Source organism: Brassica rapa, chromosome A03, assembly GCF_000309985.2.
Source record: "Brassica rapa cultivar Chiifu-401-42 chromosome A03, CAAS_Brap_v3.01, whole genome shotgun sequence".
NCBI classification, from domain to species: domain Eukaryota; kingdom Viridiplantae; phylum Streptophyta; class Magnoliopsida; order Brassicales; family Brassicaceae; genus Brassica; species Brassica rapa.
In genome coordinates this window covers 152401-170291 of record NC_024797.2, presented here as the reverse complement: position 1 = coordinate 170291, position 17891 = coordinate 152401, and the positions used below count along the sequence as shown (strand labels likewise).

The following is a 17891-nucleotide window of genomic DNA, read 5'->3' as shown; positions in this document are numbered from 1 at the left end:
AGTGTATAGTCAGAGTTTGTCCAGAAACAGAAAGCAATTGGTTTCTTGTGATTTAACAAAATGCATTTATAATCAGTTGCCACGTTCAGACACCTTACTCTGTCTCATTTCTATGTCTTGACTCGGAAGAAAGTGAGAGGAGAGTAGCAATGGAATGTGTATTGTCTCCAGTGGTCCCATTCCTCAGCTTACGTGAGTTGCAACTTGCAGCAGTAAACCACAACAGGAATTGAGCATCAGTTACTGAATCAGAATTGATCATCAGGGGAGAATCCTCTCTGCAACATCTCATCATGAAACCGAAACGCCTCGGTTAAGTTATCTTGAGAAACAAATCCATTGATCAGAGCAGTATACGTTGACTTGTCAGGATCTACACCTCTCTCAATCATCTTCCTCAATACAGCCTCAGCTTCTTTCATCTGATTTTGTCTACAAAACCCATGTAAAATCGAATTATACGTAAACACATCAGGCACTAATCCTCCCCCTTGCTTCTCCCCCTCCATCTTCTTCACCAAACCAAAAGCTCTGCTCATGTTCTCTTCTCTAACATAACCATATATCAACGTGTTGTAAGTGATGATATCCGGCACAAAACCTTCAGAGACCATCTTGTCCAAAAAGCTTTCTCCATCCGAGGCATTACCAGACCGGCAATACCCCTTTATCATAGAGTTACAAATCATGACCGTTGGCTTAACACCTTTACTCATCATCTCATCCCAAACTCGAAATGCTCCAGAGAGATGGCCTTTGCTGCACAGCGCGTTAACCATAATGCTGTAAGATACTGGAGTCGGTAGTATCTCTCTCGATACCATATCTGTCCATATCTCTTTCGCTGTATCGATATCGCCTACTTTACCAAACCCATCTAACAGCGTGTTGTACGTCACAACGTCGAGTCTGATCCTCTTTTCCTTCATCTTCTTGAAAAGCTCCATTGCGTTCTGCAGGTTCCCGAGCTTACAGTGTCCATCGATAAGTATGGTTAGAGTGTAAGAGTCCGGAAACAAACCCCTTTCTGTCATCTCTCTGAAGAGCTTATCCGCATCACCCAGCATTTTCCGTTTGCATAAGCCGTGCAAAATGGTATTGTATGCAACAACATCCATACAACAACCACGCCGAAGCATTTCGTTTCTCAAATCCATAGCTTCGGAGAGCATACCTTTCTTGCAATACCCTTGGATAAGAACCGTGTAGATCACGTTGTCAGGAACCAAACCAGCCCCCTTCAGAAAGTTGAAATACACTAACGCCTTGTCTAAATCTCCACTCCTAGCGAAAAGACTCATCACCGAGCTAAAGCAAACCAAATCAGGAACAACATCTCTACACCTCATATCACTGAAAATCTCTTCCACTTCAACCGCATCTCCCTTCTTACAAGCCTCCATCAGCAAAGATCTATACGTAGTAGCGTCAGGACTCAAACCAGATCTCAACATCTCAGCGAAAACCTCCTTAGCTCTCTCGTACTTCCGATGCTTACAGAGACCATTAATCACAGTGTTATAAGTATAAACACCAGGAGTAAACCCTTTACTCGGCATAGCGTCCATCAACTCAAACGCCTCTTCAATAAAGCCTTTACTAGAGTAAGCGCTAATCAACGTGTTGTACGTAACGATATCAGGATAAACCCCCATCTTCTCTTGCACTTGTGATAAAAAGTCTCCAACTTTATCAATTTGACCATCTTTGCACAACGCATTAACCATTATATTGAGAGTGTAGACATTAATTCCACTCCGAGAAATGTCGTGATAAACTCCCCAAGCCAACTCTACCCACCCGAGCCTCACCAAGCTTCCTATGAGAGCATTACACGCATCTATAGAGACAGTGTAGCCTTTGCTTCTCAGCAGAGTGAAAGCCTCGTGAGCTTCTCTTAGCTTTCTAGCTTGAACATAAGTCCTAATCAACAAATCGAAAACGGAATCGTTGGAGGCGCAGTTAGTATACGTCGAAGCCAATGAGCTCACGACCTCTTCTCTGGAGACGCCGCTTCTCCTAACCATTCTGAGGAGACAGCTCTGTGCATCGGATAGCCTCCCGCTCCTCACGAGGATGTGGATCATTGCGCTTAGGGAGAAAGATGTGTGCTTGAAATTAGGAAGGTGGGAACCTAATTGATAGATGAATCTTTGAGCTAGAGTTAAGTCGTTGCGGCAACGGTAGAGAACCTCGACGACGGAGAGAGGGTTTAGTCGAGTCAGGTGGTTACGCAGAGAAGCGGCGGCATTGTTATTATTATTATTATTACCTTGCGTCAAACTGAAACAGAGTTTGTCCACCAAGTATGGATCCGAATCCGAACACGAAGAGGACGGGGTTTCGGATTCGGGAGCTGGTGCTGGTGCTAATGACGATGTTGTCAAGGCTTTGTGAGGTTTAAGTCGGGTGTGAGGGGTTTTAACGCGGAGAAAAGGAGGATTCTTGAAGGTAATAAGCGGTGAGCAGCCATTTCTTCTGGTCGAGAGAGAGACAACGGAGAGTTTGAAGACTAGTAGTCTAGCTCTTCGAGCAACCGAAAACATGAGGAGAAGAACAGAGCTCACGCAAAACGGGCTGATTGTTTCTGAGAACTAAGGGCCCAATGAAAGTGGTAAGCCCATCATAAGCCCATGTTCTTTTGTCGACTCCAGAATTCATTTTGGGTGGAAGACAAAACTGTGATTGATTGTCTCTGGTACTTTGAAAACCAGGCTTTGAATCTGGTAATGGGTTTGTGAAGAAAGGGTCAAAGTATCAGATGATCTGATCGTTACACCTAAAAGTCTAAACATAGTTTACTGAAGAAGTTGAAGGTTCAAGCAGATGATCTTGAGGTGCAAGTCATTAGCATCAGCAATGCAGAGGTATATATAACTAAAACCCATTTTTCTTTCTTTGGCTAGTTAATAAGACAAAACTGTGATTCTCTGGTACTTTGAAAACCAGGTTTTAAATCTGTTGAGAGCCTCACTGGTGACATCCTCTGCTTTGAGCTCTGCTTTTAGGAGTTTGCTTGTAAAAGGAAGATTGATTGAACCCTATTTCAAAGAGACCAAAGATAGAGAGGCATGAACGGTCGAGAGAGAGCTACTACTATTATTGGTTGTTCATCTTGATTTTAAATTCTGCAAAGATTCGTATTGTTCAACCCAAAACTTTAACTGTTTGCTACATCTGTTCACAGACATTGACTTGGTCTTTCGACTTGATAACCATTACTAGTAAATACTAACCAAACACCAAGACAGAAAACATTAAACAACCTGCATTTTTATACATAACGAAAAAATTTAATACATGAAAAACACAAAGTAGTTTATCTGAAAATATCAAACCCTAAAGGCCAAAGCCCAAACCAGGTTTTAAACCCCCACCCATTAGACACAGACACATTTTACAACGTCCAAGTTTTCCATAAGCACATAAGCAATCCAACCAAGTATGTAAAGATAGTAACATTTCAACCAGATCCACTTTGATTGCTTCTTCTAGGCGTTAACTTCAGGCGGCACAGGAAAGAGTCGTTTAACCAACCAATTGATTGGTCCCAAAACCTGAGCTTTCTTCTTCCTCCAGAACCATATCGCTGCTCCGTACTGCTCATTGCGTATCTTGGTCGTTGCTGCTCTCCAATCATACTTCTCCGTCTCTTCTCTTGCCGCCTTTCCTATGATTTCTCTTGTTTCCTTGTCGTGCAATAGAGTTCTCAGCTTCGTCACGCAGTCTTCCACATCTCCAGGGTTGAATAGAAACCCCGTTTTGCCCTCCTACACACATCAGAATCAGTAACTCATTCGCTCAACTAAAATAATCTTACTTTGGTTTGTCCCAGAAGTTAAATCATTGCAAGATCATGAATTTGTATTTTTTTAGTTCTGTATAAGATCAACTGACCTGTTCTTCAGGGATGATATCAGGGATTCCACCAGCTCGAGCCGCAACAACGGGAAGACCTGAAGCCATGGCCTCAAGAACCACAAGGCCAAGCGTCTCTGACTCTGATGGCATCACAAACACATCTCCGCTTGCGTAAGCTTGTGAGAGTTCCTCCCCTTGTAACATCCCCGTGAAAACCGCTGGCATTCCGGCGAACAACTTCTCAAGATCCTCTCTTTTAATAAGAAAATAAAATAGATAAGTAATGTTACATTAATGCTGCCTTAAAACTCATTTTACAAAACAGTAGGGCCAGTACCTGTAGGGACCATCTCCAATGAAAGCAATCCGAGCTTCAGGCAACTTGTCCATTACACTGCACCATTCAAAAGTTTAGCATTTTGATACACTACCACTCACCTAAAAGGAGTGAAGACCAGTGTAAAGCTACAAAAGAAATCTGACCTTTTTAGAAGCTCCAAACTCTTTTCTACGCCAATACGTCCTACATGGATCACTAGAGGCTTTTCTGGCTCACCATTACTGTTAAATTACAAAGCATTATTAAGATTAGCACAAGGAAAGAATCCATGTTCTTATTCCATATATATATATAAAAAAAAAAAAGAATATTGAATTCTTGCCTCAGTCTTATACGCATTTCTTGAGAACGGAAACGAGGATTAAAGCTTTCTGAATCAACACCCTTATTCCAAAGTCGAAGTTGATTAGCTTCAAAATTGAATACATAGGAACAATGTTAGATTTAAACAATCAGAGAATGTTTGTATAAATAGTGTAGTGTTTTAATCTGAATTCATTCACCTGCGGTTGCACCAGCTGCAATAAGATCTTTTCCAATGGCAGCGGAAGGAACTAATGTAAGATCAGCCGCTCGGTGAAGAAATCCTGATAAAAAGATCATTCATGTTTAGTCGCATATTACTTCACAAATAACCGGAGAGAAAAAACAAAAAAAAAAGGTTGATAAAACAGAGTTTACATACTGATAATTGACCACATTGGTTGGACCAACCAACTAAAAGTGTATCTTGGAATGTATCTGCACATCAACACAAGCTTAATCTTAAGAAACATCTTTGATAGTTCACGAGTTATAAACATATAACGTCTAAAAACAATTCAACTTAAGGGAGACAGATAAGTAGCTTACACAGGGACGTGCGTGTGGTAAGACATTACTATTGGTACAGATAGCATTTTTGCTATTGCCAGAGCTCCAAAAACCTGGAAAAAAATTAATCAATTGTGGATTAGCAACTTCACTGTTTTGCTAATGCTTTAAGTCATTAGTGATGTGAATTCTCAAAAAAAGACTATTAATACCATAATCCCAGGAGAAGAAGCGTGTATAATGTCAGGCTTAAAGCGAGCAATCTCGGAGATAATTCTAGGACTAAGCGCAAGCGAGAGGGGAACCTTCTGGTAGTAAGGGCAAGGGAAGCTGCAGAAGAAGAGATCAAGAAAATTAGCAATGTTACCAAATTCCATTGAGGAATATATCTGAAAAAAAATGATGGTACCTTCTAGATCCAATGACTTTGGCTCCATAGAACTCTTCGGGAACACCTTCATGTGTCGTCACGACTATAACCTATGAAGCCAAAACAGTTTTAATCAATTTAAAAAAGAAAAGAAAAGAGAGCAGCTTTCACTTTTCGGTTAACTCACTGAAACTATACTTGGGTTTGAAGAAAAAGAGAACAAACCTCGTCTCCCATTTCACGTAGATACCTAATGAAGTTCTGGAATCTGTTTTTGTATCCTGAGACATATCTGCAAAAATCGAGAGGAGATTACTTTTTTTATTTAGACTTCAGTAACTAGAAGGATTTATAATTAGTAAAAAAAAAACATAAATTTAGTACTAGTAAAGTCAGCTTAGAGTATGAATCTAAAGTTGTCATCTAATGATCACGGGAAAGTCAACTAAGAAAGGAAAGGATCATCTCCGCGCACACAATCCCAATTTTCACACAGACATTTCGTCGAACACAGAACAGACAAGACATCACTGTCTAAATAAAGAAGATCAAGGACACTTACGCGAATGGAGAAGGCTCAACAAAAAGAGCAATTCTCCTGGGCTTTGAGTAAGACTCGGGATCGAGAAGAGGAGCTTCAATCTCCGATTCGTCACCTTCCCCTCTAGCTTCAGTAATAGTCATACCGCTGGACCCAGAAGAAGAAGCAGAAACCACCTCAAGTCCGGCGAAGAAACTCTGACTTTTCCTGCGAATCAAGCTAACGGGTGATGATCTCCGGGGGCACGAAGCACCGAGGGAAACAGGGGAGCTAACGAAAGAACACCTGGGGGAACAAGTAGTTGCAGAGGAAGAAGAAGAACAAGTGTTTGTGTTTGTGGTCGTGCTAGGAAGAAAAGGATGATGAGTTGGAGACAGATTTATAGAGAGAGAAGAAGAAGAAAGGTTCATCGTTTTTTTATTCCTTTCTCTACAGAGCCTTAAATTAATAATTGTTGGGTGTCGTAAGACAGATTAAAACAGCAACGTCAGGAGCAAAAAAAATCAGATTTTTATTTTCTTTGTGGGTGATAGAGATAGAGAGAGAGGGAATCTGAAGAAGAGGAATGTGTAAATAAAAAGGATATCCTCTTTGTGAGGCAGAGACAGATAAGAGCATCACTTGGAAACGTTTTTTTAGCATATGCTTCAATTTGATGTCTACTCACGACTATTTAATATATTTCCTCTATTTTTAATAAGCAAAACTATTTTCTGGATCCAGAACCAGTCTTTCTCTCTGTATATATAATTTTACTTATCTTTGATCTTGTTGATGTTGACTCGAATTTGATGATGCTGAATGAACGGTTTATATAAAACATTTGGTGTTGTTAAAAGAATGTAAAAAAAACACTTAAACTAGTGATTACTAGTACAACAATATTGTTTGCATCGGTTTGATATATTTTTTTTATAAATTAATTACAGCCTTACAATGAATTGATATGTTGCTATTTTTTTCTTTTTTTTGATATGTTGCTATTTACTAATGAGACAAATTGTTTTGTGGGAAGCAGCCACTACATATGCAGGCCCGGCTCAAAAGAATTTTGGGCCCTTGGCAAAATAGTTAAAAAACAAAATTTTAACATAATTATATGGTAACTTAAAAATTTCGGGCCTTTATCTTCAATTTTTTTTAAAATATTGAGCCCCTTTTCAATACTATTTATGCAAAAAATCTTTTGGGCCCTAGGCCAATGCCCCTTTGCCCACCCTCGTGAGCCGGGCCTGTACATATGGCTTAGTCACATGAATTGATTTTGATATTTTATTTAGGTGACTGAATTGTTAATTTAAGCACATGCCCCACACAAATTGGCGGACTCCATGATATTTTTGAGAGACCAAATTAATCATCTATAAGCATACGTCTGAATCTGATTTATATTGATCCTGCGCACCAACTTCAATTCTCATTTTATCAGATAAATTGATAAAGAAAATATGATTGTTTTGTTAATTATTGACATTTTCATTGATACGTGAAACGTTAACGATGATGATTATAGTTTATAATAACGTAAGACAAACATTTTACTTAGTTATTATGTGGTCGAAAGTGTTCGTTACGTATGTCAAATCATTAGCCAGCCTAATTACTTTGATTGTCCAATTACTTGAAGATCTATATAACATACAATCAAACCAATACGCCAAGACAACCTTATATATATATATTTCTTTTTTAATATTTGCTTTGAAAATGCCGAAATAACAAAAGGAACAAAACTTGATATATACGGTATCGGAAATAGATTCCATTGAATATTCGTGCCTCACGTATAAGCATCTTATCATTGTCTAATATACACAACATGCAAAATTACTCTTAACTTGGCTGTCCCACATGCATGTCGAATATCAAAACTACTCAACTTGGCATTCTAATTTCTATCAAACACATCGTCAAGGGCAACAAATTACCGCACTAAATCATATAAAATGAAGTACGCCAAATTACCGCACTAAATAAACAAGAAGCTAGATGTTTGAAGAAACAAAATAAAAGGTTGAAAGCCCTTTTTTCAAAACAAAAAAAAAAGGCTTAGCAAATCAGAAGTTTTAAGCTACAAGGATGTGGCATGTACAGGGCTGGACGTAAAATCTAGAATCCAAAATCTGAACCAGACCTTGTCTTATGTTTTGTTTTTAAATTTTGATTTTTACTTTGAATATATCTGAATCGAACTAATATAAGGAATGCCATGGGTTATTATAAATAAACAGAGAAATGATAAAGTCTTTAGTTCCAAAGCCCAAGTCATTGGGTAATGAATGGGCCTTACTAACTCAGATGAGCAATCCTTTCCCTGCGAATAAGTGGCCCATGGGCGTTTATCGGATCGTGAGCTTCCTTCCTCTGTGTAAACCTTCACACACAATCCAAGGCGTTCGTTACAAGCACGTGGGAAGCAATCGCGTGTATCTAACGGTATGAATTAAATGAGGATGAGGACCGACATGTGAGTTTAAGAGAATTCTCCAAATGCACGGACATTGCCACGTGGGCTTATTATGCTTTACTTACGCTCCACACACAATTCAGACAAACGAAGAGGATCGCTTGTCGCTGAAGAAGATGATGATCGGAGGAACCCTAACCTCTTCTTCTTCTTCTTCGTCCTCCACCGCCAAGATCATTCTCGAAGCTTTCCCCGCAGAGATGTTCCGTCGCGGTGGAGCTAGCGCTGAGATTTTCCCAAGGAAAACGTCTCACCTCAAGCTTTTGCGAGTAGATTCTGTTCACGGCAGGATCCTTAAGCCGAGTCCGCTTCGTTCATCCTCGATTAAGGTAACAGCATCTTCCATGGTTCAGTATTTTTCTTTTTGTAGCTAACCGTTGAAGCTTTCTTCGTACATTTTCGTATAGGCAAATATAGAAGAAGAAGATGCAGAAACTGAAGCATGTAAGTTTCTATTTTAATTCTTCCTAGTTTTATTGGCAACATTCGTGGATTGATTGATTCATCATCTACTTTTTTTATTATATTTGCAGCCCCTGGAAGAACGGTTCGTGTAAGGTTCCAGCTGCGGAAAGAGTGTGTCTTTGGGGAACATTTCTTCATCCTTGGTGACCATCCCGTCTTTGGCGGTGGTCTTTGGGATCCTGAAAATGCCTTACCTCTGAACTGGTCTGATGGCCATGTTTGGACACTAGATCTGGTATGTCTACTACTTGCTTTTTGACATTCTCAGTAAGAGGAGACTTACTCCGATGATGTGGTTTCCTTTTCTACAACTACAACTTAGGAGCTGCCTGTTGGAAGATTGGTTGAATTCAAGTTCATACTCAAGGCACAGACAGGGGAGATCTTGTGGCAACCAGGTCCAAACCGTGCTATTGAAACCTGGGAGACTAGCAAGACTATAAGAATATGTGAGGACTGGGAAAATGCTGATCTCCAAATGATGAGGGAGGAAGATTTTGTGCCATTCGATCAAGAGGAGGAGCAGCAGTCTTCTTTTATCTTGGATATGCCCTTAGTTGCTGAAAATGTCAATCAAAGCGTGACGCTTCTGACCGATGCTTCATCAAATGGTGCAGAAGAGGAGGTTGAAGTGCTTGATGCTGTACAACAAATCTCTTCGGTAGTAATTGTAGAGAATGAAGGATACGTAAGTGATGATGAACCGGAGGAAAACTCGAGTGGAGCTCTGTCTGCTTGTCAGGATGGAAATGTGATCGAAGAAGCCATGTTTAGTGAGGAAGAAAGTCCAGTTTTGGTCCCTGGATTGTTTCCTCCGTCTGACTTGGACAGTGAAGAAGTGAGTGGACCCATAACTCAAGTGTCAGTTGAAGTTATTAATGAAGGTAAAGCCGAAACATTCCCAGAGGTAAAGTTTGAAGTTTCATTGGTTCCTGTTTTTCTTTACCCTAGGCTTCTTTTCCAACACAACGAATAGAAATGCCCTGCCCCCTTAGAGCACGCGGCATGGTGATGAAACCTTCGCAGATTGATGCTCTGAGACATGTCTTCAGTGTAGAATAAATCTGTCCTTACAGTGTATACTGTTGCTAAAAAGTTACCTAAACTATTTTTTGAATCTAGCTAGTTCCACGGTATTGGATTAAATTTTACCGAATGTGCGCTTCTCTGAGATCGTTGAATTATCTTCCAGAATTATGATATTAGGCCTTAAATGCCCTTATTGCTTAATGTAATATATGGAGAAACTGTTTTCATGCAGGTAGATAAGAAGCAAGGAATCAAAAGAGAAAGGAATGATAAAGAGAAAATAAAAGCGGTTACATTATTTGAGAAATCAGAGCAAGAAGCAGTGAAAGGTGAAGAGAAGATGAATTACAATGCAGCAGAGGAAGAGCAGCAGCAGCAGGGGTTAGAGACAGAGGCGTTGCTTGGAACGCCGCATGTGCTATTAGAGAAAGACATCCAATGGGGACGCAGAAAGCTTTACAAGCTTCTAAGCAACTTTGGACTTCTCTAAAAAACTCTGCTCAAGTTTTGGAGTGCGTTTACATTTTATTGGCAAAAGAGCATCAAAGAAGATGATTCTCTCTTAGTTTCAGACAAGATCAGTCCAAAAAAGTTAGGCTACCTTCTTCTCTGTTCAACTTTGCATTTGTTTCTCTGAGAACTGAGAATAGATGGAAGCGTGTTCTGTAACTTGTTCTTGTATATATGTATTATCAAAACGGTTTTAGAGAAGTTACAGATAATAAGAGAATGGCGTGTTTATGTTTAAGGGCCTGTTTGTTTCTCCATTTGGATGGATCATCCGGATGAAGATGAGAGTTTTGTTTGTTTAGGCACTAAAAGTGTAATTCATTCAAATGGATCATCCGGATGACTTTTGGAAATTTAGGCTTAATTTTAAAGTTCATTCAGCTGAACCAATTTGGATCATTTGAATGGAGATGGTTCATTCAAAATGGCATAAAGTCTATTATGCCTCTAATGTAATTCACAAATTACAAAAAAAAATGTTTTCACGCCAACACCCCAAAATACATTTTCCGCCAAAACACAAAAAACATGTTTTTCCGCCAAAGTCGCAAAACGAGTTTTCCCGCCAAAATTGCAAAAACGTACTTTCCCGCCAAAATTGCAAAAACGTACTTTCCCGCCAAAACCAAAAAAACGTGTTTTCCCGTCAAAACCAAAAACGTGTTTTCTCGCCAAAACCGAAAATTTGTATTTTCTCGCCAAAACCGAAAAATCTCGTTTTCCCGCGAAAACCGTAAAAATGTGTTCCCGCCGAAAACGTGTTTTCCCGCCAAAATCGCAAAAAACGCATTTTCCGCCAAAATCGCAAAAACGCGTTTTCCCACTAAAAACGCAAAAACGCGTTTTCTCGCCAAAACCGCAAAAACTTGCTTTCCCGCCAAAACAGCAAAAGCGCGTTTTCCCGCCAAAACAGCAAAAACGCGTTTTCCCACCAAAATCGCAAAAATGTGTTTTCCCGCCAAAAACATGTTTCCCGCTAAAACTGCAAAAACGCGTTTTCCCGCCAAAACCGCAAAAACGCGTTTTCCAGCCAAAACTGCAAAAATGCGTTTCCGCCAAAATCGCAAAAACGTGGTTCCCTCCAAAACCGCAAAAACGCGTTTCCCGATAAAACCGCAAAAACCTGTTTTCTCGCCAAAACTGAAAATTTGTATTTTCCCGCCAAAACCAAAAAATCTCGTTTTCCCGCGCAGAACCGAATAATCTTGTTTTCCGTTAAAACCGAAAAATCTTGTTTTCCCGCCCAAACCGCAAAAAAAGAAAACTCGTTAATTTTGAAATAATTCTAATGTAAATATATTAAATTAAATAATTAAATATAATATAGTTAAAATTAATATCAAACATATGATTAAATCAACATAAGAGTATTTTGGTAATTTGTTTGCTAAACTCATTTGAATGGAAATGAAAATAAAGAAACAAACATAAGATCCATTTAGGTGATTCATCTAGATGAGCTATGTGGATGGACAAACAAACAATCACAAAAATCTGAATGGATCATTTGAATAGATCATACAAATGAATCATTTGAATGGAAATGACAAATAGTGAAACAAACGGCCCCTAAGTACACAGGATGCATCAGGTTGCTGACTTTGGTCTTTCAATTCTATAATAATGGAAACAGCAACTCGTTCCAATTCTCCATGTATTCTTTTGGCGTCACAAACTAGTGATCATGATTATCATATGATTGTTAGTTTTTTCAAAAAATTCCAATTTCTTGCATAATGAGGATTGCCATGATTTACGATACGATACGAGTCTCAGTTTTTGGAATTCAAAATGCTTGTAAATTTAATAATGTGGTTTATTAGTTAAAGACTTTTGGTGATCTCAAGGAAGGCCTTCGCAGTTACCGACGCCGTACGTTTAGGAGAACTTTTATTTTCTCCAGAGTTTTATATGCACAATCTTGCCTAATTATGTTATCATTGGAGCGCTTCCCTTTTGCAACTCCACACACTGCTCTTAAAAACAAGATTAGTTCAACATCAGCAAAAAAGACGCATTATATAATCAACTATACAAATAGTTTGTGCAAAGACCAGATGCTACTATGGGGAAATGATTATATCTAACATGATATAACACCCTTATTTGGAACTTTTTTTAACAGAAAATAGTGTGATAAAAAGGAAAGAAACCACTGATCTATATAGCTCTTTCCATTTGGTTAAGGAATATTTAACTTACACTTCTTCTTCCCCCACATATTTCTCCGTAGTTGTTGTTAAGACCATCACCTAAATTTCCCCATTGCAGAGAAAACTGACAACTCAGAAATGTTTTCTTCAGGTGGCTTCTTCTTCTTCAAGCCCTTCGTTCCCTACAGCTTCATTGTTTTCCCACAAAAACCCATTTTCATTTTTGGAACCTTTCTCTGTTTCTCCAGCAATAGGTGAGACATAAGCAACATATTTTTCTGCAGAAAAGCAACACAAACACCAGATTTGACTTAAAATAACAATCTCGGGACTTGATCAAATGGTTATGACAGATCCACAGTTCAAAAAGGACGAAAAATCCACCCAGTGGTAATTTTTACCAGCCAAGCTCCGAAGAGCATTCTCAGCCGCTTGTTGATGTGCTTCCTTTTTAGTTTTTGCCATCCCAATGCCAATCTTCTCCCCCGTGAACAAAACCTATGCATCATTAACATCAAGTAACAATATTTTTATTTTTTAGAGAGTAATAAGTTAGAATTAGACAAAGGGACTTACTAACTAACAAACTACGAAAGATCGAAAGGTGTCCAGATTACCTCAACTGAAAACTGTAACTCTCTGTTGGTACTCATCACAGTCCTAAACTCCACCTGTAAAAATCGTATATCAGTTCTTCCCATTCGACGAAAAGAATATAAGCAATAGCTCGGCTGGTTATGAAAATATGTACCTTTGAACCGCATCTTCTTCCAATTTCCTGCAGTGCACTCACAAATAAGTGAGACTGCCCACCATTACTCTTTCCACTATCTGCATGATGTTCTCCACCATTTGACACCAGTTGACTCTGGGGGATTCCCCCTTCTGCAAACAGTTTGAAACAAATGATATGTTAAAGGCATTGATGCACTTCGTTCCTAAAGTAGTTGTGAGTCTCAACTTGTGACAGATTCCTTGCAGTTATATTATATCAGATGGGAAACCAGTGATCATCCTATCTAAGCCAGTCTATAGTGTAGCTGAAGATGAGGTACACTGAAAACAAGCTTCATGGAGGAAACAAAAAACTCAGTGTTCCGACAATCCAAATTAATTGCAGGTTGATTACATTAGTTTTGAAACTGGACCATACCTGTTGGTTGACGTGAAGCATTTTGCCTTTTGAGGTCATCATCCACACATAACTGCAAAGAAAACTCTCAGACCGTAGACAGTATAGTTTTGATGTCGAAAGATAAATACATAGAATACTAAACCTACCTCTTCGCTCCTCAAGTGGGATGGGTTGGTGACAGGAGCAGAACCTTGTATACCATGAGGAAGCTGATTTGAATAACCTCCTGCAGGTCGACCAGGAAAAGGAGCTCGGTTCTCGTCATCTACCAACCAACCACCCTGAGGATGCATAGAAGACGAAGGTGGTTGCATAGGAATTCGAGACAGAAGAGGAGGCTGATTGAAGTTCTGGTTTCTTATATCAACACCAGGCCTCATCATAAGAGGTCTTCCACCATCAGAAAAAGTGAAGCCATCTCGTTTAGGAGCTCCAAGCAAACTAGGTTCTAGATTTTGATTGAACACAAAAGATAGAAAACGTCAGAGGCAAAAATATTAACTGTTCCAAGTTCAAAAATCCGAATTAAAAGTTCTTACTATGAGAAGGTAACAATGCTGCTGCAGTTGTTGTGCTAGCGTTATTTGGTATAACTGCTATCTGCGGCTTGGGGGTTTCAGATTTCTGCTCAGCGTTACTCGTTGCAGGAGTAGAAGAATCAGCTGCAGACTTCTCATCCCGAGAAATCGAAAAGTCAACAAAAAATCAGATTATAACTGACAAAAAAATCTCTAATTTTGTATCTATTTTACTGACCGCTTGGTTTAGTCTGCGTTCCACTTCACCCCCACACATTCCTTCGATAACTGGAGGAGCAGTTATGTTTCCATTTGAGGCAAAGCCAGGATCCTGCAGAAAAATGTAGCTAGATTGGGCCAAGTTTCTGTGCAGTACATTCTATAAGGATAAAATTCTAACTAAAACTTACCTCTATAATGACATAGTTGCTCACATCCGGTGAAGGGGGTAAAGTTTCCACATCATCTTCATGGTAAACCAAAGATATACTACTCATTAAACTCTCGTCAAATTCCCTGGCACATATGTCCAGAACCGTAAGAACAACCAGCATGAATTCATTACTTTAAACAAAGAAAAAAAAAACTTACTTGAAAAAGTAACCTCTGACATTGCATGCAACATTTCTTGCTACGCAAAGAATTGGAACGGGAAGGGCTGTCTGATAAATGGACACAAGAAATTGGTTAGATACCCACATGAAAAATGAAAGGATAAGAGTATTTAATTCTCAGCTTAATAATCAGAATTCAAGAGCAACAACATGCCTCTGCCTGTGGAGCATAATATGGAAGATATGCAGGAACAACATGAACCCGTGGTTGATCCTTGTCCTCCCAAACCTTAACACGATCATCAATAACCATTGCCATTTTAGGGTGGCATATGCCACCTTTGAAGACATTTAACAACGATTTCTTGGCATCTGCTATGCAAAGAGTAAGAAAAAGGTGAATATATTTTTGGTTAAGATGATAAGGTTAGAACTGAGAGGTAAGCAAATCGAACCAGGCACGAGAGAAGAGGCAAAGTATAAACTAACAATTCAGCACAAAAACAGTAATGAAAGAGATGTACAAAATTAAGAAAGCTACCACCAATGGCAGCATGGCCCACCTGCGTACTAAAACCAAAGTCACGGGTATGAAAGAAGCCAGAGATGAGTTTTGACCTGGTTTAACGCATACAATACGATCTCGAAGCTCCTTGAGGCTTATCAGGTGCGCTTCCGGATCGAGTAATCTCCACATTTCCAAAGCATAGTCCCTTTCAGCCATGGTACAAACATAAACTTCAAAGCGTTTCCTAGTGTTTGCTGTCAAATAGCTCCTTAACTCCTCCCACGCTGGTCTAAGTTTTACAAGCACACTAGTGTCACGGATCTGCATCAGAAATAACCCCCAGACAGGAGACAAAAACTTGATTAAGTTCCAGCAAAATCAAAACTAGATTACTCATGTATGGTTAAACGACCTTCTTCCTATCAACTGCCAGACAAAGGTAAGGCCAACACAGAAAGATGTTGTTCTAACCTCAGGATTGATCCGAGTAAGAACGGTATTCTTTTCAGGCAATCTAATGACAGGTCTATAAACTTTCTCGAGGCCGTCAGAAGTAGGGCGGACCTCCTCACGCTGAGCCTTGAGCAAAACACCGTTATCAAAAGCATAGTCATTATCAATATACTGCTTGAGGAGCATCCTATCATCCATAAACCTTTTAAGCTCAGCGGACATTCCATGAATCCTGACAGGATCAACCTCCCGGGAGATCCAAACCTTGAGAGCTTCGATGCGATCCTCAAAGGACTTCATGGTATGGGCAACAATGAGAGTCTCGTCAAGATCAAAGACAATAGAGAGACAGCGAGTGTTGAGCATCCTTAAACAGGAATCGTAGAGACCTAAAGGGAGTGAGAAACACCAGAAACAAGGGAACTTCTTCTCCTTGCTCGGCATCGCCACTAAATGAATCTCCGTTTCTCCCAGCAATACCACCGCAGTCTATAATCACCACCAAATCAAAGTTCATGTTAAAATTGAAACTATCTATAATAATCAATTTAAAATGCTAACCTTCAATTCATGGAAACAGACGGCGTGAAGACGCATCAACTCGGGAGGTTTGACCGGAGCGGAGGACTCGAGCTTGCATCGAACGGAGAAAGAAGCGATAGTCTGGAGAATGGCGAGCGGAGGACACCTCTCGCCGGCAGGAGAAACGTGGTGGATTCGAATCTCGTCGTTAGGGAAGCGAAATTCGTTGTTGCCGGAGGCGGAAGAGACCTGCTTCACATCAAGCTCCCCCAGACGCAACTCTCCGTGGTAGACCACCGATTTCTGACCTAAACGATTCATCGAAAATTCGTCAATACGAAGAACGAATTCGCCAGATTCTGGAGAATGCGTGAGCAAAATCTGCAGATCCAAGAAAATATTTCAATATTTTCTCTCTTCTTGGCTACTTTCTCTGTGATTTTTATTTTCGGTGGTTTTTTCTGAAATTTATTCAACGGGAGCATAGCTTCAGATATTTATAGGCAAGAAGAAGGTGTGTAACCGAAATTACGAAATAACCTGGAACCTATTTACACGTGGCGTAAGATACATCATCGAGTTTCCACCAGCAACGTATATCAGCCGTCCGATATACCCGTGCTTTTTATTACCAACTTTTACATACCGGTTTTACCCTTAAGTATATATTAATGCGAGTGTTGTTGATTGCTGCTCTCTTCCTTCTTTCATCGACGACGACGACGACTCTCTTTATCTCCGGTAGGGTTTTGATTTCAGTTTTCCATATTCCCGCCGTCTTCGATTCTCATCTGATTGATATTATTTGGATTGATTCTCCGCTTGATTCTGTTTGCCTTCCTCATTTTCAATTGAAATCATTAGAAACGGAAAGGATCGTCGCATCTCCTTAACCTTTGATGACTTTGTGTATATATCCTGATTCAATTTACGCTTTGTAGAGAATCCAATTTGGCGATTTTGGATTGCTTTCTGCCAATTTGATTGTCTGCTGCTGCTGCGATGGACCTAAATGCTTCACCGGAGCCCGAGGAAGAGGAGGATCCTTTTCTTAAGAGACGCCTTGAACCCCGAGCAGAGTCTGCTGTTGAGATCGCTAGACGGGTACCATTTGATTCTCTCCACTTCTTTCTTTTCTTTATGATGCTACTGCTGCTGCTTTTGGATGATATTTATATAGTTTTGGTATTTGGTTTAAATTTAGGAGCGTGAAGAAAGAACCAAAAGGATGAGACTTGACAGGCCTTCCCGAAACTCTCACCATGATCACCACCAGTTTCACCACAACAACAATAGTGATACTAGAGTCTATGATAAAAGCAAGATCCCTCAAGGTATTGGTCAACTTTCTCCATACATCGTGTTCCCTTTTACGTTCTTCTATATTCTGTAGTATGATCTTCTTTTTGCTGACAAATAGGTTGGCTGGATTGTCCTGGTTTTGGTCTGGAGATAGGATGCATCATTCCTTCTAAGGTTCCCCTTAGCGAATCTTACAACGAACATGTTCCTCCTGGCAAAAGATACTCTTTTAAACAAGTCGTCCGCAACCAGAGAATCAGTGGACGAAAAGTAATCTCTTCTTCACTTCTTTCTATGCTATGTGCAACTCTCCTCTGACCTCTGTGACCTAAACATACTCTTCTTTCTTT

At 39.8% G+C, this 17891-nt stretch overlaps 5 protein-coding genes across 7 annotated transcripts; 2 read left to right on the top strand and 3 right to left on the bottom strand.

The window, feature by feature from the left end:
- Positions 1–6: 6 nt before the first annotated feature.
- Positions 7–2491, bottom strand: LOC103855434 (pentatricopeptide repeat-containing protein At5g01110). Its single transcript, XM_009132421.3, is given in 2 exon segments — positions 7–2444; positions 2447–2491. Coding segments are annotated over 2 exon segments (2223 nt in total). The 5' UTR covers positions 2474–2491; the 3' UTR covers positions 7–248.
- Positions 2492–3250: 759 nt separating this feature from the next.
- Positions 3251–6455, bottom strand: LOC117132429 (sulfoquinovosyl transferase SQD2-like). The gene is made up of 12 exons (XM_033286470.1): positions 5947–6455; positions 5610–5676; positions 5424–5494; positions 5227–5344; positions 5054–5127; positions 4887–4942; positions 4705–4788; positions 4524–4611; positions 4345–4422; positions 4199–4255; positions 3898–4114; positions 3251–3770 (listed from the first exon to the last, which is right to left on the bottom strand). Exons 1-12 carry the CDS (start codon positions 6333–6335, stop codon positions 3492–3494), a joined length of 1578 nt encoding a protein of 525 aa, XP_033142361.1. The 5' UTR covers positions 6336–6455; the 3' UTR covers positions 3251–3491.
- A 1938-nt stretch (positions 6456–8393) lies between these two features.
- Positions 8394–10634, top strand: LOC117132430. Of its 2 annotated transcripts, none has more exons than XM_033286472.1 (5): positions 8394–8721; positions 8800–8836; positions 8926–9092; positions 9180–9741; positions 10119–10193. In XM_033286472.1, exons 1-5 carry the CDS (start codon positions 8416–8418, stop codon positions 10124–10126), a joined length of 1080 nt encoding a protein of 359 aa, XP_033142363.1. In that variant the 5' UTR covers positions 8394–8415; the 3' UTR covers positions 10127–10193. The 2 variants fall into 2 exon arrangements, with proteins under 2 accessions (XP_033142363.1, XP_033142362.1); XM_033286471.1 differs by having other exon boundaries at positions 8404–8721; positions 9180–9764; positions 10119–10634.
- Positions 10635–12385: 1751 nt separating this feature from the next.
- LOC103855429 (RNA polymerase II C-terminal domain phosphatase-like 2) lies at positions 12386–16737 on the bottom strand. Of its 2 annotated transcripts, XM_009132415.2 has the most exons (14): positions 16279–16734; positions 15736–16206; positions 15375–15585; positions 14971–15128; positions 14794–14864; positions 14613–14718; positions 14441–14533; positions 14224–14353; positions 13831–14132; positions 13703–13754; positions 13301–13434; positions 13167–13220; positions 12951–13047; positions 12386–12827 (listed from the first exon to the last, which is right to left on the bottom strand). In XM_009132415.2, exons 1-14 carry the CDS (start codon positions 16558–16560, stop codon positions 12697–12699), a joined length of 2292 nt encoding a protein of 763 aa, XP_009130663.1. In that variant the 5' UTR covers positions 16561–16734; the 3' UTR covers positions 12386–12696. The 2 variants fall into 2 exon arrangements, with proteins under 2 accessions (XP_009130663.1, XP_033142359.1); XM_033286468.1 differs by lacking the exons at positions 12386–12827; positions 12951–13047; positions 13167–13220 and having other exon boundaries at positions 13420–13616; positions 16279–16737.
- Positions 16738–16905: 168 nt separating this feature from the next.
- LOC117133044 lies at positions 16906–17859 on the top strand. Its single transcript, XM_033289022.1, has 4 exons — positions 16906–16980; positions 17181–17343; positions 17444–17573; positions 17660–17859. Exons 2-4 carry the CDS (start codon positions 17242–17244, stop codon positions 17857–17859), a joined length of 432 nt encoding a protein of 143 aa, XP_033144913.1. The 5' UTR covers positions 16906–16980; positions 17181–17241.
- The last annotated feature ends 32 nt before the right edge of the window (positions 17860–17891 follow it).

Excerpts from the sequence above, each read along its gene's own strand:
- LOC117132429 (XM_033286470.1), bottom strand. The coding sequence starts at position 6,335 with ATGAACCTTTCTTCTTCTTCTCTCTCTATAAATCTGTCTCCAACTCAT. Across the intron at positions 4,789-4,886 it reads ACCAATGTGGTCAATTATCA|GATTTCTTCACCGAGCGGCT; the intron begins GTATGTAAACTC and ends TCTTTTTATCAG. Across the intron at positions 4,423-4,523 it reads GAAATGCGTATAAGACTGAG|TAATGGTGAGCCAGAAAAGC; the intron begins GCAAGAATTCAA and ends GTAATTTAACAG.
- LOC103855429 (XM_009132415.2), bottom strand. The coding sequence starts at position 16,560 with ATGAATCGTTTAGGTCAGAAATCGGTGGTCTACCACGGAGAGTTGCGT. Across the intron at positions 16,207-16,278 it reads TCTGTTTCCATGAATTGAAG|ACTGCGGTGGTATTGCTGGG; the intron begins GTTAGCATTTTA and ends TGGTGATTATAG. Across the intron at positions 12,828-12,950 it reads TGCTCTTCGGAGCTTGGCTG|AAAAATATGTTGCTTATGTC; the intron begins GTAAAAATTACC and ends GCTTTTCTGCAG.
- LOC117133044 (XM_033289022.1), top strand. The coding sequence starts at position 17,242 with ATGGACCTAAATGCTTCACCGGAGCCCGAGGAAGAGGAGGATCCTTTT. Across the intron at positions 17,344-17,443 it reads CTGTTGAGATCGCTAGACGG|GAGCGTGAAGAAAGAACCAA; the intron begins GTACCATTTGAT and ends GTTTAAATTTAG. Across the intron at positions 17,574-17,659 it reads TAAAAGCAAGATCCCTCAAG|GTTGGCTGGATTGTCCTGGT; the intron begins GTATTGGTCAAC and ends GCTGACAAATAG.
- LOC117132430 (XM_033286471.1), top strand. The coding sequence starts at position 8,416 with ATGCACGGACATTGCCACGTGGGCTTATTATGCTTTACTTACGCTCCA. Across the intron at positions 8,722-8,799 it reads TTCGTTCATCCTCGATTAAG|GCAAATATAGAAGAAGAAGA; the intron begins GTAACAGCATCT and ends ATTTTCGTATAG. Across the intron at positions 8,837-8,925 it reads AGATGCAGAAACTGAAGCAT|CCCCTGGAAGAACGGTTCGT; the intron begins GTAAGTTTCTAT and ends TTATATTTGCAG.